The 25,546-nt window shown below is 36.8% G+C and overlaps 1 protein-coding gene across 2 annotated transcripts in view; it reads right to left on the bottom strand.

Annotated features, from left to right (window-relative positions):
* Positions 1 to 6,244: 6,244 nt before the first annotated feature.
* TM9SF2 (transmembrane 9 superfamily member 2) overlaps positions 6,245 to 25,546 on the bottom strand; it is a 28,593-nt gene continuing 9,291 nt past the window's right edge. For both annotated transcript variants that reach the window (XM_075045923.1, XM_075045924.1), the window contains exons 5-17: positions 23,712 to 23,841; positions 22,013 to 22,137; positions 21,047 to 21,158; positions 18,429 to 18,508; positions 18,225 to 18,333; positions 17,969 to 18,101; positions 17,603 to 17,722; positions 15,356 to 15,413; positions 14,534 to 14,693; positions 12,891 to 13,042; positions 11,731 to 11,842; positions 10,939 to 11,110; positions 6,245 to 6,922 (exon numbers count right to left, since the gene is read on the bottom strand). In XM_075045923.1, coding sequence (XP_074902024.1) covers positions 6,855 to 6,922; positions 10,939 to 11,110; positions 11,731 to 11,842; positions 12,891 to 13,042; positions 14,534 to 14,693; positions 15,356 to 15,413; positions 17,603 to 17,722; positions 17,969 to 18,101; positions 18,225 to 18,333; positions 18,429 to 18,508; positions 21,047 to 21,158; positions 22,013 to 22,137; positions 23,712 to 23,841 — 1,531 coding nt within the window. In that variant the 3' untranslated portion in view covers positions 6,245 to 6,854. The remainder of the gene's footprint in view (positions 6,923 to 10,938; positions 11,111 to 11,730; positions 11,843 to 12,890; positions 13,043 to 14,533; positions 14,694 to 15,355; positions 15,414 to 17,602; positions 17,723 to 17,968; positions 18,102 to 18,224; positions 18,334 to 18,428; positions 18,509 to 21,046; positions 21,159 to 22,012; positions 22,138 to 23,711; positions 23,842 to 25,546) is intronic.

A 25,546-nucleotide genomic window follows, 5' to 3' on the forward strand; every position in this document is an offset into this window, starting at 1 on the left:
TTTATATCACGCAGGAATTCCCTACATATGTCACGTGAGCTTGGTACTTCCTATTTATATTTTTAGTTTCACTTTCCTAATTTCAATCCATTCAAATAACTCTGTCTCAGACCTTGTTTTTCCCTTCAAAAACCCACTGCCATATGGAGGAAACATTAAAATTATTGGATCCAAAGTAAAAACAAAAGCAGCTTAGTGTTAGTGCAAGAGGCTTAAATCGAGACAATTAAACCTCAGTTAAACTGAAAGTAAAAATTACAAATAATTTTGGCCAGTAGATGTATACCATACACCACACAGAAAGCCATTATTATCCATAGTGAAAGCACACAGTCTTCAAAAAAAGACCATCATCTTCAGAAATAGTGAAATCAACTTCCAAGAGAAATCGTGCGCCAAGCGTACAAGAACAATCTCTAGCAGCAGTATTTTTGAGAAGAGGCCGCCTTCCAGAGTTTCACCTGGGGAACACACACTGCTACGCAACCAAGTGATTTTCTTTGACTACCATTTTGTGAAGGTCATGTGGTGTTTTCAGTACGGACGGGACCCAGGATAATCCTTCTGCAGCCCAGCTTTCCTCTTCTGTTTGTTATTTTAATGCTGTGATTTATATTTCCTGCTGCTGTGAGGGACAGCTACTATGACAGCCACCACTCCCAGATAATGATGTTTGGCCTGATTAACCACTGTGGTGTTGGGATTTAGGGGTAGCCTTTAGTTGCTCGGTTTTTAACAGAATAGCTGAAAGTGAGTCTGCTACACTTGGTGGCCATAGTATGAGTTCAACCTCTTCCAGGTGTAAAAATCTTGTCAGTGTTCATCTACAGGAGTAAACGTGGCCCCTCAAAAATGCCAAATTTTTGAAATTTAATTGGTAATGTTACCAATTGGATGACACCAATCTGTGATCCTTTACTACAGACTTCCATGCTGCTTCCCGAAGACCCCTAGGTGTTAATTATTAACACCGACCTGCAGGTTCTAACCAAAATTTTGGCAGGCAGCTCTGGGAGTTTCTGTGACAATGTGCAACAGCTAACAGGGAGGGGAAAAAAAAATGACAAAAAAAATCCCAAACTGCTCTCAGGGCAGGCAGTGAGATGATGGAGCAAGTTGCCCAAAATTATAATGAAAGGGGTGGGTTATAATTATTATTCTCTAATTTGTTAGCTTTATCCAACCTCTTTTACCCCTGCTGTGGATGTTGCCACTGCTGGCAAGACGTGGTGGCAAGAACCTGCTTCTTCCTACACCTCCGCTCATCAATGCGCAGCTACTGCCTTGAAGCTGTGTTAAAAAATAAAAGGAAGAAATACGCATTTGTGCCCACACAAATAAATGTGAAGGGCTGGAACACATCCACACCAAACCTAGCCCTCTGGCTTGCGCTACGTGTGGGAAGCCTGGCCTCTCCCAAATGTTCTCTGTTGCTACCATTGTGCCCAAGGAGGGGCTGAAAGAGAGGGAAAGCTAAAAGGGTCCTGAAAGTCTGAAACATTATCAGATCGCAGCCTCACAGAAGAGCAGAGCTTGGTAGGGCTGAGGGGATGATCTCGGGCTCTTTACGGTCTTCAAGGATCTGTAACTCAAGGAGGCAACAGCCCAGTGTAACAGCATGCCTGGGACTGGAGGTACTGGAGGGTCAGCACCACACAGTGGTCTTGCCCACGTTGGGTTAAGACAGTACTTTTCTTTTTATACTCTGTCCCATCTTTTTGATCCCATTAACAAGAACAAACTTTAACATCAGCTGCTGCATCATGCCTTTCCAGAAAGGCATAATTCCTTGAGATTCCTGATAAGTTTACCAAAACGCAACAAAAACATGCAATAAATCCTCTGCACCAATAAAATGATTTTAATACAGTTTAAACTTTGCATCATCTGAAGTTTTGAAATTATCCCAGTTCCTTTTCCCTTTCGTTCCAGCAACCCAGATTTTCCTTTGGAGCTTAACTGCAGTAAATGGAGCTCCTTTATTGACTCCTGTAAACTTTCTAAGAACATATTTATTTGTTCTTCCATTAACTTCTTTTGGTGTGACCGGCCCCAACTTGGATGGATTTCTGCCATATACCATATATGAACTAGTAGTGTTGCAGCGTTCTCTATATTTGCTCAGGCTGTGAGATTCAAAGTTGATTAACAGTGCAAGAGGGTGTATTTGTCTTTGACATCATCTATTTGCAGCCCTGGAACTCTCTTAATATTTTTCATGTGATTTCTGTTTCCCATTTATCCCCTTTATCTTTGGCAGTGTTTCCACTGCGGACTCCAAGGCTACAATTTTCCTTTCCCAGTCCTGCACAGACTGTTTCCGTCTGTAGGGGTTCCTGCTGGGTATTTGTTTGTTTGGACACTGTGGACTAGGACTCCTCTTACAGAAGCGTATTTCTGCATCAAATTACATGGGAGAGGGCTTGCTCACGTTATTTTACCAGCAATCCTCTGAAGTGTCAGGGATGAGGGGGACAGGAGATCCTGTCCAACAAAACATCGAGATTGCAAGTTCTGTCCCATTCTGTGCAGCAAGGGTCTTCACAAACCTCAGTCGGTAAAAGCTGTTTCGAAAGACAAATAGACAGACATATTAACCCCCAAAATAATCCAGTAGTCAAGAAAAGCTCTGGGGATTTAGAATCACTTTCCTAATCTGCCTAAATTTGTCTGCCCATTTTGCTCTCTTCAGAAATTCTGTTCTGGATCTAAGATGTCTCTTCCAGCAAAAACCCCCACTTGAAACTGGTAACAGACTGACAGAAAAGACTTGGGTTTAATAAAATACCAGGAAAATGCTGGTTTAATTAATTCTTTGTTTGGGCTTTACTCCCCTGGGTCTGGATATTGTCCTTCCTGAAGGGAAGGAAGCCTCCTTCTTCCTCTCTGCAATTTTTGTCCAGAGTTACTACGGTCACCCTGCTTTCTGGGATAAACAGTAAATTTCACGCCACCCGCTGCTTCCCTTTGCCTTGCCCTCCACCTGCCTCAGGGCTGCGCTGATCCGACATCATGCAGCAGGAGAACATGCATAATTGTGTGATTTAGCTCTGTTGCTGTCACCGCGGCCTGGAGACAGCAGGAAAAGGGCGACAGAACAAAACATCCATTTCTTCTCAGCTGTCTGCTAGCTGTGCTGCAATGGGCCGAGACGAGCCGTTTCCAGGGGAAGAGTGGTTAGGACTCCCTGTAAGAACCTGCAGAAAAGAGTAGGAAACAGATCTGACCTTCTGATTGCTCCTTTCTGTAGCTCCTAAGCAAGGCTGGAGAAGAAATGTCACGACCCTACCCCTTGTCTTAGGCCACGAAGGGAGAGAACGGGTCTCCCCACCAGCCCACTGACTTCCTCGGCAATATCCCAGAGCAACTCATTCCTAGGGCACAACACGGGTGGGAACAGAACACATCCCACCCGGCTTCACCGTTCTCCAGCAAGTGAGAAGCTTGCTCATCTTCAGCAGTGCCGAGGGGATGCAGAGGCTGGACCGTGTACGTGCGTGTCTGCCCTTGTTGGGAGGTCACTGCATGCACTACTGCTTCCTCGCAGTTTATTCTATGATTTTGCACACCTTGACGGAATAGGTAGTTGTGAACAAATCAAAAGAGTCATGGAATGTTGGGAAAAATATCAGGAAGAATGTTTTCTCTACCTTAGTTATTTCTTCAAAATAAAGAAGAAAATTAAAAATAAATCTACTGTCTTCTTGACTTGATATGATTGAAAAAAAAAACCCCAAACCAAAACAAACGCAACAACCAACCAAAAAAAACCCCAAACCCCAACCCACAAAAGCCCCACAACAAGCCAAAGTACATCTTGCACCAGCAGCAGCAAAACAATGCTTGTTTTTGAGCTCATATGGAGCTGGGACATGACATTCAGCCCATCTCACAGCCCAGGCTGGCCAGCCTTTCAGGACACTCTGTGGGGCGCCCTCTAAAACCCCCTTTTTTAGCCAACTTAGAAAAACTGTTTGAAGGTATCAGAGTAGGTACCCGAGTAAGAACAATTCATTCTTATAAAGCAAGGCTGTCTATCTGAAATACAGCTTGTTCTAAAGGACCCTTGCTAGCTGTGTGCCCATACTAGATGTGTTTTTAGCATCTTCACTGAAATTATTTGTGTAATTACTGTTATTGTTCTTTGCCTTGATTTTTGGCTGCCTACTTCCAGAAACTTTGAAATGAGCATGCATATTTAAAGATATATCAAGGATAAGCCCCTCCAGTAAAGTACTTTGGTAAAACCTTCCTATCATCCCCTTAACTCTGCTCCTGCAATTTATAAGCTCATACGTACTGTGGCCAGCAGGTGATGCTAAAATACCTCTGAGGGAAGGAAGAATTTAAACTGCATTTGCATTGAAAGTGCTGGAAGAATTTAAACTGCATTTGCATTGAAAGTGCTGGAATCCCGTGAAGAAGCAAGAATGTGCCATCACCCAAACGTGACAGGTTTCATTTGTAATCTTCTGGCGTATCTGATTTACAAGCAGTTAACTACTCTCATCTCATCAACAGTGAGTTCCACATGTTTCAAAAATAAGAAGAAACTGCATGATGGCAGCTATAAAATAATCAACCGATAAATTAAGTCTCTCAGTGGTCCCTGAAGATTTGTGCTTTATTCTTAAGTGTCATACACTTGTGTACACACTTGTGCCCAAAGTCAATATATGAGGTAATAGGAGAAATATTTCAGGAGTCAGATTTATGGAGATATATAAATAAGTAGATCACTATTAACTGTCTGGCATAATGAGAAACAGCAGGATACTGAGACAAAAAAAAAAAATGAAATTAGAAGTGAATTGTAGGGAACAGTATATCTGGGAGAAGACTAGAATATCTCTGCACAAGTAATCTTCTTTCCTTTAAAAAAATACTTAGTTGTGATGTGCTCTTGGAGCTGGAGATACAGCTGCCCCCAGAAATGGAGCTGTTGTCCAAACTGGTAAGGCATAGAAAGAGGATGGCATGTAACTTCATGGCATAAAGTCATAGTCACACATGTCCCACACCAGCTAAGCTTATCAAAGTTCTAGCTCACATATTCCTGGAGTAGGAAACTAAATCCAACACTGCAGTAACATTCATTAAAAAAAAAAGTTCAGAACAATGTTTTATCTACCATCAAATACAAAATTTCTACCAGCTGTTAAGGATTTACCATACTTCCGTTATGAGATTACATGCAACTTATTCCTTACCTGTGAAAGTCAAGAGCTCTATCAGCTGAGTGACAATAATTCAAGTCACACTACAGCTCACTGCATTAGTAAAGAACAAACACTTACCACACTCACCCTTTTCCTGTTTTGAACATAAAACATGGAAGATTTATCTGAAATCAGCATTTCACGACACATCTGAACAGAGCTGTGGTTGGGGATAGGCAGAGCATGAGCGCGGTGTGGTTCATCTGGGAGGGCTTGTGGAGCACAGCGACGGAGGAAATGTGACCTGACGCCTTTTTACATGCCAACTTTTAGGAGTTTAATAATGACAATTTACCTTAACCAAAGATATTTTTATTGGGTTCAATATTCAAGCATCATTAGGTTAAGGTCTTTTAGAAAAGTAAACCGGTAAGAATCAAAAACCCCAACCTTATGAATGGCAATTGGTACATGAGGTTTAATTTTAAATAAAATTTTATCAGGCTTGTGAAAACATGCCAAAAGCCAAATTGTGTTACGAGTCTAAAATTACCAAACAAGATATGAACAAAATACTCCATTTTCAAAAAAAACAAATATAGGTTTAATGCTAATCATCCAAAATTGACATTAGTCTCTTAATATAAGGCAAAAATAGTAATTTTCTTTTATTTTTTAACCTACATTAAGTACAATCAGCAATAGTTGCTGTATAGAATATGCATCATTGAGATCTTTTAAAAGCAAGATCAGCAGAGAATGCTGACTCATGCGTTGTAGATCTTCTCAACATATTGACAATTCCATAGCAATCTCTGAAAACGTATCTGGGTTAAGGACTGGATTAATTCTGCCGAGTGGTTTTGTTAAATGTGTGCATAATTTAATTCTCATGCACCACAAGCACATTTCCGGGTTATAGCCATGTAGCACAAATAACATTTCTTGCAGATCTAAGGGTGTGTCATTATACATTAAACCATAGAAAAGGCCATAAAATACTCTATGCAATCTTTAAGCATCCGTCTTCAATATAATTGTATTTACATATTTTATGAACTTATAATATGTAATAAGCCACTGAAGACATTTTTACAATATTTATTAGATTATGAATTTATAAATTCAAGGACTCAGAGGCACATAGTTTAAAAGGCCAAGAACACTGAAACTAATGAAGTCACAGAAATCAGAATATTTATGGACGTAACATCAGTAAAAAATAAAAATCACATCCAAACTAAAAGCAACACTTCTTAAGAGTCATCCTTCAAAGTTAGCATAATAAAAAGTTCTCATTTCCCTCAAAGAAAAATAATTCATCCCACCTACCAAGCTAGAAAAACCTATTTACAGTTGTACTTTGATCAGAAGTATCATTAAGTTGTGTAATATAGCCACTTCTACTCTGCCATTAGAATTTAACATTTCTCTTAAAGTATAATTGTATTTACAAATGCATAAATATTGTAACTCCGATCTTCATTAAGATCCGAATGAAAACAGGTCGTTAAGTCACAATACAAACGTGTTAGTGGAAAAAAGTGTTTGGGGCAGCTGCATATTCAGTATCATTCTCAAAGAATAGAAAGCCAATACTTCTGATAAAGCTCAAGTTCATCAACCAGACCAGGTCTTTAAGTTACGTTAACGAAGATTAAACCTCTTCTGTGTTAATTCTTTACATCGGTTTCTTCAGTCAACTTTCACCACGCTGTATATTTTGGTTACAAACCAAAAGCATGCAAAGAATCCAATTGTCCCTAAAAAAACCAAACAAACAAAAAACCCAGTTACACATTAGGAAAACTGACACAGGAGACAAATTTTTATCTGTAGTTCATAAATCAGGACATACATATATGCAATCTGCTATCTTTAATCTTCAGCAGACAGTACCTGGTCTTTATAGGCATCAACTACTATATAAAGTATCTCATTATTTTCACAATCATAGAGCTGATCACATGGAGGACTCTTGTGTTAAGATGTTTCTGTGTTATTTCTCTTCCTACGTATTTGTGCTGTGTCGTTTCATTATTCCCCAGTCCAACTCCTTCACGTTGCTCCGTTTCACCCTTCTTCAGTGACTAGTCACACACTTTACATGATCTGCTCAGCTGGTCAGAATGTTGTTGTTATATTTATCAAATCAATTAGACTGACAGCATCAAATGGAGGTCCCATTCCTTAGTTGTACTTTAAGGTCTTGGAAAATTATAGCACTACCTTTATTTCTGCATAATTCAAGTTAATACAAGTTTCAAACCATAGTGTAGTTACTACACAACTTGTGCTTCCTATTGAAAACATGCATTACATACCTTAAAAAGAAACACTTCTGAAATGCTTAAGGCAGTCAAAAGGTATAAGCAAACTTGAACTGAAATTTAAGGACAAATACTGTTTCCCTGATAACTTATAAGCCTTTTAGCTAAAGAAAAATAGCTCCGCCCCTTCTCTTTGTGAAACTCCTACAGAAGTTTTTAACAAAAATATTCTTTTGAATGCAAAGTAGTTAATACAGTTGGGTTTTGTTAATCTAACAGTATCACTTCAAAATGCAGCCTCAGTCAGAAAGATGATGGACTCAACAGCAGCTCAGAATACTTATTACGGGAACCTTCATTTCCCACAAAAACTAGGAAAAAAGTCCTGAAAATTTCCAATTTTTGCCTGAGTACGTCTTCTAAAATCATAGCCTTAACTTACACAAGAGGCAAATAAGTTCCTTAAAGAAAAAAAAAAAAGCACCTTTATTTTAGATCTGATAAGAGGTACCACAAAAGTTGTGTGCTAACTCATTCACGATACAAGCTTAGAAGGAACCATGAATGATATTACGGTAATTTTTTTTTTTTTTCCCTTCACGCTTGCTAAACTACTGATGTTTAACCGACTCATTTACTATGATACGTAGTTGTGGTCCCAGCTGTGAATCAAAGATTTGTCATGTAGCTCCCGGTATTTTGCCTGCTGAGCCTGATCAATGACCTGGAATGCAGTATGGATGCAAGTGCCTGAAGCATGTGTTACACTGACATAGCAGCAGGGCACCATCAAAACCCTTCCTGATACTGACGATTTTTAACAGATGAGTAAGCAGCAGCAGAATAGTTTTGATACAACAATTACAATTTTTTCTTTTTAGCTTCTTTATCATCGTGACACAGAGAGTCAGTTGCCTTTAGGAGCAGTTTTTGCTAAATTGCTAATATGTTTTCTCGTTTAAGAAACTGGAGAAGAACTGCCTGTCCCTTTACCCTGCCTCTGTTTCTGTAAAACCTCATCTCAAAGCACTTCAGTAAATCTCAGAGAACTGAGCATACCTGCCTTTGAATGCGTATCAACCTAAATAGACAAAACTACTCTTAAATCTTATTCCCTCAAATTAAAGGATAATTTGCACTTAATCTTGTGGGAATTAAGATAAAAAAATCATTAAGCATACGATGTTTCAAAGTTCTAACGGTTTAGTTAACTTCACGTGTATTTTCCTCCCCTAATCTCAATATAGAAACTGAAAATTTCAAAAAACAAAAGCATACAAACTCCGAGAGCTTAGTTCAAGTTGCACAGCATAACTCGCCTCTCCACTGTCCCAATTCCATACAAGTGACTACCACAGAAAGCAGCTGAAAGGGTCTGAGGGTAAACCACCTCTTCTTTGCCTGCTTGTGAACCTGCCCTGAAAAGGACTCCCTAAATTTGCTGGCAGGCACTGCACAGCCCATTGGTCAATTGAAAGCGAACGTGTGAGCAAAGGTAAATGGTGATGCACTGGACACATCTTAATGCCTCTAGACAATGTCATGTGACATGACCGACTTGAAAGAATAAGGGCAAAAAGATGGAAATTATATGAGTACCTTAGGTGCGGAAAGGCAGCTAAGCCAAGTCTCAGCCGAGAAAATTTACTGTAAATCCCCTTTATTGTAAATGTGTGCACTCCAGAATTGCTGCATGCATCCAAAGCAAACAGAATGAACAAAGGAGACAGGATAAACACAATTCTGGTTTTGGCCAAAACTGTTTACTATTAAAGGCAGAGATGCTGAATATCTGTTGGAAAAACTAGTGAAACTAAATTAATTGACCTTACACTCATGTAAGGCCTAATTATTTTTTCATGCTACTCTAAGTTTGCACCACATGTAAAATTCATCTACATACAGCAGTACACATTCATTTTTAGTTGAACAACCATACATTCTTAAATTCTTTAGTTCAATGAGACTGTTAGTAAACCCAGATCAGAAGTAAAGGTTAAGAGAAAGGCAGGGTGAAAAATAAGGCAGAGTGAAAAAGGGAGGCAGAATCTCTGATCTACACATTCAGAATTGCTAACCAGTACACAAAGTATACATAAAAGTAGAGATGACATATAAATTACAAAATATCCACAAGCAATGCCAAAACACATTAGACTGAATTAAAAAGAAGGATGGAAGATAAAACTAACCACTTTTGGAACACAGCTTGATCACTTTTCAAAGAGATTATATAACAAACTTAAGTTCCATTCCCTCCTTTTAACAGGCAATGACCCAAGAAACTCCTTGCACGCTCTTGCTCCTGTTCATCATCTGCATTCAGTTGTGGTGCACAAACTGCTTCAATATTTCCTAAGCTGAAGTGGCAATGTCCTTGAAATTAATATTCGGTTACACTTAAAATGAACACCATTCTTAAATGTCAGTTTTTTCCCACAAGATTTTTTTTTGTTCTCCTATGTTAAGTGAAAATGAAAATTCTACTTATGGTGAGATCTGTATTAAAAGCTCCGATAACAAGCCATTTGTGTTCTAGGAAGCCTCAAAATGTAGCTGGTATAGCTGTATACATAAATACATATCAAAGCCTTAGGAATCATTAAACTTCATCATAAACATGGAGCTTGAAACTATTTAAAGCACCAAACAGTTCAAAATAGTTTCAAAAATATTGCTCTGTGAAGTCCACAAAGACAGATTACATTCAGCTAGAACAGAATTTAGTCTTTTTAAAATTTTTGAGGAGTTGGAGGTTGCTGTCTTCCTGCATAAGAGTTTGAAAGGAGACTTCTTGCATTTTCACTACCATTCTTCCTCCCTAAACAAGGGATGTGTGTGTCTAACTGAAGATTTCTTATTAGTACTGAAGATGACAAAGGAAGATTTTATGACCTCATCTCATTTATTGAAGAGGCAATTGAAATGCAGCACCTGAGAGCTGCTTTTCCAAAAGCTCACAATAAAAGTGACAAGGTTCTGACAAGACTGCATCAAAAATGGTGATGAAATTCTGTCTGCTTGCCATGCTACTTCAATGAAATTGGGAAAGAAGGCAAATGAAAAGAAATAATAAAAAAAAATTATTATCTGCCAACTTTTAGTCCTCTCTCTTCCTTCCTCCTATTCCACAAAAGCTGCAATTTAACTGTATACTTGATTGTGTGATTTGAAGTGTGTTTCTCCAAAACCAACTAATTTAAAAAACTGAGTTTGTCACACCACTAACAAAGGAATGAAATCTGGAGAAGTATTTATCACATTTAAAGGTGTCATATTTGAAGACCTAATTATAGGCCACACCTGAAACTAGCAGTAGTTTTGCCTCATCCTCACTTAATCTCTTTCACTAAAATTTGTGATCAGAGTTGCAAAATGCTACACAACTACCTGGAAAAAAAATCAAAGACATATCTTGGCACAGGACTATGAGTTTGTATAAGTTTTGCCAAGGATCCTACTGTGCAAAGCTAAACTCAAAATTTAAAATTAAGGTTCAATATACTTACCTGTGAAAAGGAAGAAGATCAAAACCATAATCATGGTATAACCAAAATATAAAATGGTGCTAGCTGTTCCTGTGATTTGCAGTTTAGAAAAAAAATAATGTATTGCATATATTAGGAAATAAACTGCAGTGAAACCGCTAGTGAGAAATGAACGCCACTGCCAGTGATAGTCCTAGAAGGGGTGGGGGAAAAAAAAACCAAAACAACCATGAGTAATATTTCATACACCTCTAACGCACTGACCCTATTGCTGAATGCAGAGCTACTTTTTCTATTATCACTTTATCCAAAAGTGAGTTTTTATAGTTTTTATCTACAGGAAAAAACCTATATATAACCAACACTGCTTTAACTACACCATTCACAATTACAGATAAGACACCTAAATATCAATATCAAATAGGCAAAACCCAAAAACCCCAAATAAGCCAGACCTACGATTGCCAGCCACAGAGATTTTTTGTCCCAAGGTTGGGCATGTCCAAGATGCGCTTTGATTGAACAAAGTTAATGGACTAGTTTAGCATCTTCAGAAAACAGGGAGTTAGACTCTAAAGATGAGATACCTGACTTAGCGGTACTCAGTGCAGCGTTTAATTATTTGTTACAAGTTTTGCCAAAAGCAGCCCACTTCACTTCTGCCTCACGTTTTAAAGACATGGTTTAAGGACATCTAGTAATGGTCTTTATGTTGAATTCTGGAATACTTATTTCCAATTACAAAAGCCTTAAAATTTTTTTGAAGCATCCTTAAAACAATGTCAAGTATGAATACTGAAGAATATTTCTTACCTCTGCACATAGATGGAAGTAGCAGAGCAATATTGTGGCCTCAGAACATGTAATAACCAAAATAATGAATACCAAAAACAGGAAGCCAAACATGTAATACATCTGGTGAGACCTATAAAAGGGAGTTTTAAAAAAATAGATTTAAAATGGACACTGTGCTAATAGTATTTCTTCATATGCAGTAATAACACCTTCACCTTACGTACTCCCCTTCCTACTGAGGTACTGTCAGTTGTGTGGCCATACAATTGGCTAATTTTTTTCTAACTGATGAATAGGAGCCTCAGCAGCTCAGTCTGAAAACAGCAAGAAAGCAAGCCCAAAGCATGGTCCTGGTTGGGATTTTACAGAAAGAACTGACTAGACATAATGAGTGAAATCACAGTTCTCGTGAAGTCAGTGTGACCTCTTCCACTGACTTCAGCAGAACTTGGATTTCACCTCACATTTCAATCAAAGAGGCAGAGCCGCAAAATAACAAGAAATGTCAAGTGCTGTAGCTGTCTACATTGGGTAGAGGCACCTATTCAAGGTTCAGAAACAGTTTAACGAGATCCAATAACTAAATTGTGCCAGAAGGAAGACAAATCCCTCACAGTAGATTAGTTTGTCAGTGTGCTATGAGCTCACATCAGAATTCACTTACACTGGACTAGTCTTTGGTGCTGTATTTTTGAAAAGAATTACTCTCTGACGCCTTTATAAAGATTTTATAAAATTTTTGTTCCCCCCCCCCCCCCGCCCCAGAGTAGTAATACTTTTCTAGCCCAACAAGAGCTACAAAGCCCCCCTCAAGTCAATTTTAATATACCTACTACTCTCAAGTTATATGCCATATGTCAGCTTCAGAGCCACTTCCACATGAAGTTAGAGAAGTAGCATGAGAAAACTAGCTATTTGAATATTGTAGGTCAGCTGTAAATTGCTAAGCATATCACAGCCACTTCCTTACACACCTCGACAAGCAAAACAGGCACTGAATATCTTCTAAACCACAAAGCGTTAAAAAGATGTTAACATTTAAATTTTTATTGAACCAGTATTCTGGTAACTTTGCATCACCAAAAATCAGTCAAAGCATCCTGAAGAAAAAAAACTTTCACAAAGAAACTATCACCTTTAATGACAGAGAAAATTCAAATAGATTGTGGTTAACTTACCAAATACTATTGAGAATAAAGAACAACTGTATAAAGATACATCCAAAAGGCAGAATCCCTCCCATGATAATGCCAGGTAATGGCTTTGTATAGAATGATTGCTCAGGAATCTGACGAGGAATTTGATTTGTGCGAACAGGGTGTTCAATAGCCTTTAAACGAAAATAAGAAAATACTAAATAAATAATGTCAAACTACAGCACCACCTTTTTGCTTTCTTTTTGAAATGATTGGTAGCAAAAGTCTACTATTTGTTTTGAGCATGCATATACCCAACTACCACTAACTACGTCTGCTTTCACTACCAGCTGAGCTACCAACATTTGCTAGGCAAACATGCTAAAAGACAACTCTTATTGAAAACATAGCAACAGATATTTTGGACTTCCCTTTTTATGATTACCTACCTATGATCTGTTACAGAGCCTAAGCTGATTTCTCACTTTTCAGCTGGGGTGTAGTGGTGGTACAGACTTTCTTTCCCCTTCTAAAAATCCCTTTGTGTTGTTTTTCAGGATTTACTCCAAGAATCACATTAGGGTAAACTTACAAACTAAGAGGATTCAATCTGGCAATTAAATCCTAATTTGAGATGCATGCATAGATCTGCATGGCAGGAGAAAAAATTTAAGGCAGATAAATGCATACTTTGCCATCTTTTCCCTTTTGTAAAGATTACATCAAGAGCATCAATAGATACTTGCTAGGTGCTTGCTTTGTGATTCGATTTTAACATATTTGTGACACCTGTCACGTTGCCTTATAGTTTATCAAATTCTCCTTTCATAAAGGAACTGCCTCTGTAGAATGCGGGGGGTGTGTGTGTGTGTGTGCTGGAATTTCAACATGGTTGTCAGAAAAAACCACTGAATTTTGGTTAAGGAAACGAGATAACTACAATCGACATTAAAAGTGCCTTCTAAGACACTTAAATATTCTCTGAAGGTATGACATCAGAGCTAGAGGCAGCTGGGACTCTGGGTTTCTGTACAGGAAAAACCACAAAAATACCTGAACTTACAGATCTTTAAGTTTGTGGGGCACAGTAAACCACTTTTTAAACAAAAAGAGAAGAACAGATTTCATTATTTAAGAAGGTTTGGTCACCAGTGTCACACAGAGCCCTCATATAAATAAGCAGAGGCAATCTGTTTAGGAGTAAGTGATAACCATTTACAGGACACTTAAGCAAAGAAATTTCACAAGAACTCTAGCAATTTCATCAGAAATATCCTCAGTGTAGAGGGCAGACAGGAACAAAAAACATAGGGGAAAACAAGAAATGCATAAATTGCCTTCCCTTATGCTTGGCTGGGCCAACTAGTTTTTTTAGTAATGAAAGAGAGGCTAATTAAAATAAAAATGCCCAAATCACTGCTTTATCTGGAGCAGTCACTCAAATACAATGATAACCCTAATTGTTGCAGAGAAATATCACCACCAACAACCAATTGAATATCAAAGTCCTGGAATCCCAAGATCAGATATCTAATGCAGCTCCAAAGTAACTGAACAGAACTGGAGCTGACAATGCAACTAGTTTAGGTGCTACCTCAGTCATAGTCTACAAAGTGAAAAAAATATATATATGTGTATATATGTGTATACACACACGTATAAAACAGCTTCTCAAAACCACTTACGTTTTTCTTAAAACCAAAATAGGCACCAATAAACGTCAGCGGTACAGATATGCAAAACCAGAGTGCCAAAATAGCAACCAAAGTACCAAACGGAATAGCTGCTGAAGAGCCTTCTCCCCAGAGAATGAGGTTCATGATAAAAAAATCTGCAAATACAATTCTGAAAAATACATAACACACTTAAAACACAGAAATTTAATAATGTTTACAAAACAATAGCACTGCATTAAGATTATCATTTAAGTCTTTGTTAAAACCAAATGACACATACAAAATATCAAGATGAAGAGGTCAAATAAGCAATTCTTTGTTAATCTAGTGGGACTGAACTCCAGCAGGAGCTGACGTTCCAACTAAGCAATTTCAAATATATGCTTGTCTTAACTATACTTCAGGGTAAGACTGCTTGCTGTGATTAAGTAGAAAAATTTATCACAGTGGTTATACAGTATATGACACTATGTAAGACCAACTACAGTGTGGTCAGAGAAACAGCCTAGAGAGTAAAAGCAAGCAATAAAAAAAGTGTGCCTGTCTAAAACTTACTACTCTCATAACGCACTTTCTTAAATCAACCTTTTCATGTAATGTGAATAAACAAATGCTTACAAAAAAAAAACCAACCAAAAACCAAACCAACAACCTAAGGATGATATGCCACTAACGTATTCATCTTTGTCAAAAGTGCCATGATATTCTTGTAGCTTCTGGAATAAAGGGACAATGTAATAAGATTTACTTGTATAGCTGAAACTTAAAATTAGCTATGCATGTCAGAGAACCAATTTAATTCTTTTAATCATGGTGATATTCTCAACTTACCCAGGACAAAGGAATGATGTCAGCAGGACATTTGTTTTCCATTTCTCACCTCCAAATGCTGTATTAAAAGATTTGACAGTCATCAAAACATGCATTAAGCTCACAACTATTAATTTTCCAGTCCATTTACCTGTTACACTTTGGTTGCAAATACTCAGACATTGTGCTATCATGCCTGAGTCTCAAACACTAAACTAAATCTTCAGTAATAAAACTGAATTCCCTCATCATATTGCTTAATCACAGAGCTTCAAAGCAAAGAAAAATCTCAGACCAAGGTCAGGAAAAGTATCCAACTCAATAAGATGGGTCTCTGACCACTTTATCAGCTCAAAGAAGGAAGCAGATTTACAGTACTTTTACGTCTTTAAAAAAAAAGAGTTTAAACCTGGAGTGATTAAGAAGTTTAAGCTTTCTAGCATTTGACTGCAGGTTTCAGTAAGAAAAAAATACATAAATACATGAAAAGCAAGCTTAACAGTTTTCTTGAAATAATTCTTTCTACAAATCTTACAAGAAAGTCAGGACCAACACACTTACAGGAAGCAGTGATGTCCTCTTGAGTCTTAACAGCATTAATAACATTGGTGATACCAAAAGACCAAAGAGAGCTTTATTAAGAAAATCTTTATGAATTTGCACTATGCTGATAAAAATTCCAGTCAGCATACTTTCAGTTGAAAATATCCTGCTGGAATTTGGTGAAGCTGACAATTTCATCTGAGCACTGCCATAATGACATGCTTCTTTACTTCAAGAGTCAGAAATGATTATGGTTAAGAGTGATTTTAATTAAGTTTCTATTTCTTCATAAAATCTTGGTAGAACATGGGACCAGTTATTAAGATTAACCATTTAATTTCAACTCAGGTTTCACTTTTTAAATGCAATGTTGAAAAAACAAAAATTTTAGAACTGGATATCCATTTCAGCTGCATTTTGGTTTATGTTTCACATTGCTTTATTTGTATACTATCAGGAGAAACATTCATGTTTACATGCTCTATACAGTGTATGGACCACCTCATCTTATAACAAGGATATCTCTGGATCAGTCACTCGCTGTCTTAGTAGTTAAACACAATATTCAAGTATCAACTAAATGACTCCCAAGAAGTTTAATACGAAATGTAATTATTATTAGCTATATCTCCACCAAAGATACAGGATTCAATTTACCATCAAATACACATGAAAATATCCTTCAAAACACATAATATACAGCATGATATAAAGAATAATTCTGTCCTCAATTATGCTCTTAGTCCTAAAGTCTCCTTCCATTTAAGTCTAATTGGCTTGAAGATTAGGAAAAGGAATAGTTCACTATCACATCACTACACTGTGGAGAAACTCCTTACAAAATACAAACTCTCTTTCCCCAATGGTTCTCCCCACATGAAAATTACAAAATGGTTAGAAGAAAGACTCCAATGCCTACTGTCAGGCTGAAGTTCAGAAATAAACTCCTTCTCTAGCCCTGTATGTTCAGAACTAAAATAGTCCAAAAGATCTACCTTGCTCAGTCATAAAGAGTCTTTTACCTTGAGTAAGGCAATTAAAGCAAGCTCTGTGTGGAATGGCATGCTTCACCTTAAAATACACCAGAGGGTACAAGGGCAAAGCATTTGAGGTCAGTAGGCAGGCCTTGAAACAATAGCTGGGATCAATGAAGGACAACAGTATCAACTAACTACTGTCAGGTGCCCAAACACCACTGGGTTGAGCTCTACAACTACAGAACACCTAATAATCCTTCCCCCTGTGCCCCTACCACAGTCTTATAAGCACCATTCTCCCAAAGAGCAAGGACCTAGCTAAAACAGAGGTGACATATGACAGGCATGCAAGAACAGAGGTTCATGATTTGGGGGAAGAAAAAAAAGTTACCAAGCAACATCGATGGCTAAAACTAAATGCAAGTTATCACCGTGCCCCCCAACTGTAGGAAACAGAAGTACAAAACTGTCTGATGTAATGAGCTTAGTACTAGTAAAATGGAATTTGCTTCCCAATTCCATAAATACATAGCAGCAACAGCAATTCAGGGTCTTTAGGCACGATCACATCAAAACCAATGTAACCATGTCAGTGCTCTATATGTGTTTTCCGTTGTTAAGGTAAGTACGTTTCTCCAACTTGCCCTGAGGGAAATTACAAACAGTACTGCAAAATAAAAACCAGTTCTGTGATGATAATTTACTTTAATGAACTTAAGCCTTGTCATTTTAAATAACTTTTACTCACATTTGTAGAATCTGGCAGCAACATAACCGGCTGGAGTTCCAAGCAGTACCCACAAAACTACAGCACAGGTCATTAGAGCTCCCCGGTTAGCAGGTGACAAAAATCCCAGGCAAGCAAAAACTATGAAGCAGAGATGCACAATTTTAGAAAGCATCTATACATTTGACTTAAAGCCAGTACATCAGTTATCTTAAAATCTGTGTGTACTATGTTGCATGTCTATTATATCAGCTCAGCTGTTCCTAACCCAAAGACTTTTAAGAAATTTCTAGACAAAAACCTAAACTTCTATTTTTACTAGTGCCATGCAATTAACAGTGAAACGTCATCTGTACTCCACTAACTCCTCCCCACTTTATTACTTACACAGGGTAACAAAAGTCATTATTAAGATCTGTGTGCCAGAGCCTAGAAAAACAGACAACAGCATTCCTTTTCTTGGGGGCCTGAAAATATCACCATGAACCAGTTTCCAGCCAAATTCTTCTTGAGCATCTTCCTGTAAAGTAAATACATCTATTTTAATACAATAGATTGCCATTTAAATAGTCTGTTACAGAAATACATTTAGCTGAAACAATTACATTCCAAATAAATTTTAGGGGGTACATTTTAGACTTACAGTGGAATCCATCTGATTGTATCTTGCAATGTCTTTATGCAGTGTCCTCAACATAATCATAGCTACCATTCCAGACAGAAAGAGGACAATCACCAAAGAATTCATAATACTGAATTTAAAAAAAATAATAAAAAAAAAATCATCATTCAAATTGCAATGTAAACACTTCAATACAGTACACTTGAAGACAAACTTTCTTCTCACCTAAACCACTGAATGTGAGTGTGAGGCATGGATTCCAAAATATAATCCCATCTTGATGCCCACCTTATACTTTTTTCTTCCTGAAAGAGTAAACACAGTTTCAGATATAGTCAGTATCCAACTTGTAAATTTACAAGTTGATGTTTGTGCAATCTTAAATCTCATGACAAATCAGAAATTTCATGTGCATGCCTTAAAGGGAATAGTTTAATAATAGCTACCGAAAACAAACATAAGATTTGACCATAGAATCTAAACCAAAATATTTTCTGATTAGTATTGAGCACCCATGTCTTCTTAGGACATAAAGGGCTATCAAACTAATTTGTGATTCCTCCCTTGAAGAATTACAGTAATTCATCTGGAATTCAAATGACTAGCAGAATAATGTAAGAACATGCTTTTTTAAGTGTAAGTCAGCACCACAGACACTGAGAAACTAAGCTCTGCTATATTGTCTCCTGTATAATATTCCATTTCCTAGATGGTGCTTCATCCAAGTTATCCTTTGCTTTCCTACAACCTCATTTCAGTACCAACTACCAATCCAGTTACATTCAGCTTATACTGCAAGACAGATGGGGAGACAATACTACAGAACTTACATTGTTAGTACAGGGAAACAAATTATTCCTTCAGGCATTTCAGCAGATTATACTTATTCAGACTGAACATTCACTGGTCAGAAACACTTCAAAAAGAGCATTTCTTTATTTTATTTTGCAGAGTAAACATGAAAAAAGGAATAAAACAGTGCTGATCAACCTGAAGATTGCTACTAAACAAACCACAAACACTAGCATCAATTAATAAAAATGGCTAGGTGTCTTTTTGACAGGATGTTACGTCAGTATTTTGTAACATACAAGAACAAGAGTGCTTTCCAGTAAAGACAGTTTTTGAAAATATAAAAACCAGTGGGTTAAAAAAATCTAGCCAAGATCAAACAACTAGGTCACTGAGGTAATAAAACTAGGTCTCAAAGCAAGCAACAAGTTTCTGAACCAGTATCAACGATTCTAGGACAGAATTGTAGTTTTCCCCATACCTACACTGCCTTTTTTCTATCTTCCTGAGATGATCTGATCTGCCAACCAGATGGAATTTCAGAAGATTACCTCCCAGTGATGTAACATTGTGCACAGGACAGTAACATACACACAGCTGGGCATGTCATTTTTTAAAGAGAAACAATATAATAGCATGAAGCTAAGGTCATTCTTAATTACTAACTTCTCACAGGTTTCCAGAAGTACTTGCTTTTCAGTATATAAATTAATTTCAGCATCAAAACTGATATAATTTCTCAAAATATAATTATTAAGTCATACATAATATAACCCCTTCTTAATACTTTTCTTATACCATTTATTGTATTTTGAACTTTACCATGTAATCCAGTACATTAGTACAGTAAAGAACAATCATGGTAATTCTACAAACAGTGCTATAACAGGTTATAAGAGATAAAAGGAGCTCGTGCCTCAGAAACTGTGGCAATATAACCATACTGTAAGATCAGTGCTTTGCTGCGTACTTCTTATGACAGTGGCAGTGAATCCCACATCCTAACGCAACGCTACCCTCCAACTAACTTTAAAGATCAACTATTTAGTCTCCATATCACTACAGTTGAACTGAATCCTACAGCAGGCTTTAAGTCTAGAATTAAGAAAGATACATGAACAGCTTTGATATAACAATGGCCTATCATTTTGAAAGACACCACTGACCTTGCAATCAGAACAAGAAAAAGGTTAAACAAAAATAAAAATTGCCTTATTGCTATTTTTTAATCTATTAATTACCAAGATTTTGATTAAAGTCTACAACAAAAAAAAAAAAAAGTGGACTCTTTCATATCCAGAAGAATCACAGAATTATTGAGGTTGAAAACATGAACTGCTGTGTGTGAGCTATCCCCTCAGTACATACACAAGGAGTCAAGAAATCCAATTTGTTATAATCTGCACTCTTTTTAGCAAGTCAGTTGCATTTTGCGGTCTTAGACTAATAGGGAAACAGTTTGGGAAAGAGTTGGAAACAGTTTGTCCTGCAAACTCCATTTAAAAAAAAATAATTAAAAAAAAAAAAAAATCTTTCTTGCTTATCACCAGAATGAGACATATTCAAGTATCACTGCTCCCTGCAGCTGCCTGATATACTGCTCTTCTGCTTTTAAATTGAGAATAGAGGAACAAAGAATACCAGCTTCCTACTCTTTTGCAGATTTCCACTGAAGACCTTGGAGAGAAAGCTTTTGCAAGCAGGAACACAGAAAATTATCAGCTTCAACCTACCTACAACAGTAATTTGCTGAAACATACAGTTTCTCAGACTTAAGAGCTTGGATTGAAAAATAATCTACCAGACAACCTAGATAAACACAGAAAGTGTGATTCTTTTAAAAAACATTTGACATTCAGTGGGTGTGGGGTGGTATGCAAAATTGTAAAGAGTGTGGTGAAACCCCAAGCCATCTCTGACATTCCAGTTCAAATAAAGTTTTAAACCCACAAATTTACTATTCTGAGATAATTTTAGTTGTCCATCTTTAAAATTCAGAGTATTCATGCCTGATTTTAAGAGGTAACTACCACAGAAAGCTTAGTACTCACTTGAAAAGAAACTGAGTATGTGTAAGCAATTTTGACTTCTCCATTAGCCTTATTACTTATATCCATAGGTACTCCTGAGCAATCAGGGTTGTCTGGATGAGTATGCTTGTAACTGTGGGAATTAAAAACACAGAATGAAAGCTGCTTCACTGACAACACTCTTAAGAAAGAATTCATTCATCTTACAAACGCATCAGTTTCATCCAGGATTCTTCCCTTAAATATAAACATTGTTCTTAATGCCTCATAAATTTCAGAACTCAAAAGGAATGTATCATAATCACAGGACTTTGATACTTGAACTTTTTAAACAAAAGTTGTCTCTTCTAAAAAGAAAACTATGGAGAACACAGTCTTTAAAGCAGAGCACCAAAAATTAAAGAAGTCTGACTACTGCTGAGAACCTCCAAAACACTCAAAAAGTTACAACAGAATTACTAACTTCTATCAGAAAAATATACTTTCATCATGATGCTGGACCAATAAATGCAACAAACTCAGTTACAAGAATACAAAAGAAAGACAAGAGGCTAAGAAATAATAAAACAGACATCAGTTGTGCAAAAGCCACATAGACACCAGAACAACAGATGAGTCTACTTGTGAAATCATTCCATTCAAATCCTGATTGCTGAAGAGATCAAACATTGCACTCCGATTACTCCTGCATCAGGCAACAGTGGCCTATTCCATCACAAGACAATAGTTCCCCAGTAGGGAAATGAGGATTGCTTCACTGAACACACACCACTTCCAGGTTTTATTTTATCTTTTTTAGGCCCAAACAGGAAAGAGTGCACAAATATCTATCCAATTCAGAACAAAATTATGTTAGACTGTCCTACATTACACTACACCAATCGACAGGTCACATATCAGAAAACATTTCTGACTAGCAACAGGTCTCCAAAGCAAGTATTTTGCGATGCACCACTGTTTGATGACAAGTTACTTCTGAGTACTAACCTTTTTGGTTCAAGTTTAGCAGCAACTAGTCTTGCTCCCAGAGCTTCATTCTCCACAACATGGTAATATATTATTATGTCAACGTGATTGAAGATATAAAAAGTATCTTTCTCATGAAATTCTGACTGCAATGTTAAAAGATGATGTTAAACATTAAAAAAGAGAAAGACATCTAAAAGCCTTAGACAGAAGCTTACATAACAGAATTTTAGACTGCGTACAGTTTTTCTCTCCAGAAGTTCTACAAGATGAATGCAGGATTCTAGGAACACAAAGATAGTAAAGGCTTTGCATTAAAGCCTTGCATTAAAAAGACAAACTAGAAAAGTTAATGCTAAGAACTGTCTTACTACAGTTGAAAAGTAGAAAAACGTATTTAAATATAAAATGTATTTATATTTATTAAAATATTTCGGTAACTGAAGATGTCCCATTTTACTTAATTGAAGTAGAAAACTGAATAGATAACGACATGACAATTTTCATATCAGAAGCGTTTCACAAATATCAGCTATTTTAAAACAACATGTATATTTTTCATAGATTAAATAGAACCTTCCAAGACAGAATCACCTTGACATTTGAAACCAAAGATGCACAGGGATGAACTGTAAGCAGCAGCCAAGAATGCTGAACACAAATCTCAGGTGAAGGGGAACATCAGCTTGGAACTTAGTCAATTAAAGCGGTTCTTAAATCACAAGCATTATGTCTACTTGAAATTCAATTAGTACTTCTTCAGGGTTCTATCCCCACCCCTTTCTACAAAGCACCCTAATTATAAAAATAGTTATATAAACAAAGTGTTCTTCCACAGTCCTTCAGTTACTCCTTCAAAGGTTAGTTTCCTTTTATTAAAAACAAGTATTTAAACAAGATTAGAAGAATATTGCCGGATTACGTATTTGATCATAAATGCATCCATTCATATGGAGCCTCTGAAACCAATTCATTATGAAGGCAAGGAAACAAAATTAGAAACTGCAGAAACTGTCATCTTTGGTAAAATCCATTAAGTAAAACCAACCATTTTGATAAAACCAAAACCCTATTCCAGGTTCTCAGTAACCTCTCCATGGAAGAGGTCTGCAGTAATCTAAAGACATCCTGGACTTTCTATTCCCTTATCATCTCCATAATGCTCACAGTGCATTTACCTGGACCTCCACCAGTTAATCCAATGGATCTCTCTCTCAAAGGAGAAGCTTTGTTCACTCAGAAATCTTATATTCTGCCTTTTTCCATTAGGCCACACAGTTTTAGGGGAAGCAATCCTTCAAGAAGTATTGATTTCCATGCAGAGGTACAAACATGCCTATGCAAACCTGCTTCCATGAAAAGACTTCTATCACACAAAAACGTGAAGTCCAAGCCTTCAAATGTGTAAGCTTCTTAGGCAATAAAGGATGACATGTTTTTCTTCTCCTTCACCCTTGACATGTACTAAATGCTATGCACGTTCATCTCTCCTATTTTTTAGAGCCCCTCTCTATTAGGCAACAGAAGAGACAAAGTTCTTAGGCTTAGATGAGACTTACAAACTGTGGTACTTGCAGAGATATCAAAACGCTTACCTAGTTTTAGGCAACAAGGGTTCTTAAGATAGTGAGGACTCACCATAGAAACATGACAGAGGAGAAATGCCAATCTTTAAATTAGTAAAAAGGGGATATTAAAAAAAATAATTGCGTAAACATACATTAATAACACAGGCATCTTTTGGACGTCCATCTTCTGTAATATAACAGCCAATAGGAAAACCAGGATTGCAGAACCTCTGGCCATCTTCAACATCATAACACCAGGTCACAGGCATGTTGTCCACAATCCTGTGAATGGCATAGTGACATTTCACCAACTTTCAAAATACACAGTGTAATGGAAACAAACCAGGTTAATACTAATCTAACTTTGCTACATTCATTATTGGAAGATTAACTACAAGAATAATACTTCTTTCAAGATCTTAACCTATGCAACTGCACTGACTGCCAATCCAATTTCCAAATGAGATATAAGCATGTAGCTTTTCAACTGAAACTTTATCTTTTTTAGAAAAAAAATATTTTAAAAACAATCTATTTCTTCAGAAGGTGGCTTGGAAATAGGAGACTTACTCTGTGACCACCAAAACATTCTATTCATGGACTGGTTTCTGAAGTCCCCTTACAAATATAGCCCAATACATAAAACTCTCCCACTCCAAAGTCATAACAATTTAACATTTCATTATTTTGTCTTTAAAAATTGCCAAAATCATCCACTAAACCAGCTAAAATGAACTTGATAATTTCAAGTTTAAGAGAAAACACAAAATAAAAGAAAATGCCTACACACATCTATTAGTAATTCTCCTGCTTCCTCATTGCTCTTCCATTGCAAAATATGTTTTTCGTGGCACTCTTTAACCTTTTATTTTGCATTAAACTTAAAGTGCGAGTTTAATTTTTTTTTCTTTTGCTATTTAAGTGAATTCCTGACCATTAACCTCAGTTGTAGTTCCCCGAGAGTATGGAATATTTTAACTAGATGGTTTACATGAGCAAAAAGTTGTAAGCCACCACACATTTGGGAAATTAATCACTTTCAAACCTCCCTCCATTGTCTACCTGCTGCTTTTATATTACTGCCTCACAAGACTTTTATTCTTATCACCTAAAAGTCCTGAGCTCAGTAGGTTTATAGTTCAGTTTCAATGAAAAATTTGTGGAGGAACCCCACACCCCCATAAGGAGTTGCAGAAAACTATAAGACAGTAAGATAAAAACAATATCCAACATGCTACAAACACTACAAATGTCAAAACCAAAAATATACTTTTAAACATCGAGAAAGATAGCAAACATGGTGACCTGTCCCTTTGTAAAAGGAACTACTAAAAAAAAAACAAACACCAAACCCAACCTGTTTGTTTGTTATGAATTGTTTTAACTAGCTGAAAGATACATCCCAAAAAAAAGTCATTCAAAGAAGACTTAAAATTCAGTATCTGCCCTTAGGGCAACACTAATTGCTTCAAGGCACGTTTTTAAAGTCTGTTTAATAAACTTCACATATGAAGACATGAGACAACTGCCACTTTTTGTGCATCACTAGACCAAAAACCAAAAAGGGCATCCCTCTGGAAGTTAACAACACATATTTTTTGTAAAACTTATCAAGATACTGAAAATCTTCTACAATTAAATGTATCATCATTAAACCTCTAGGCTATTAATGTTAACAGATACCTGATAATACTTCATTAGGTACTTTTAAATACCTAATTAAACACAGGAATTATGACTTCAGACAACAAAAACAAAGCATTATTTAATCTGTTGCATATTGTAACAACCTCTTAAAGTAGCACTATTTTTTAAGGCACATCAACAGATGGGGGTAAAAAAAAAGAGTGGTGCGTGCTGCCTTTGTTCACACAACATAGAGATCTGCATCATCCCTACCATTAGCTACCAGGCAGAAATAAGTAGCAATGTTCATGGCTCATGTTGACACAATGGAAGAGGTCAGGACATGTGCTCCCAAAACAGT

The sequence above is a fragment of the Buteo buteo genome, chromosome 14 (assembly GCF_964188355.1).
Source record: "Buteo buteo chromosome 14, bButBut1.hap1.1, whole genome shotgun sequence".
NCBI lineage: Eukaryota > Metazoa > Chordata > Aves > Accipitriformes > Accipitridae > Buteo > Buteo buteo.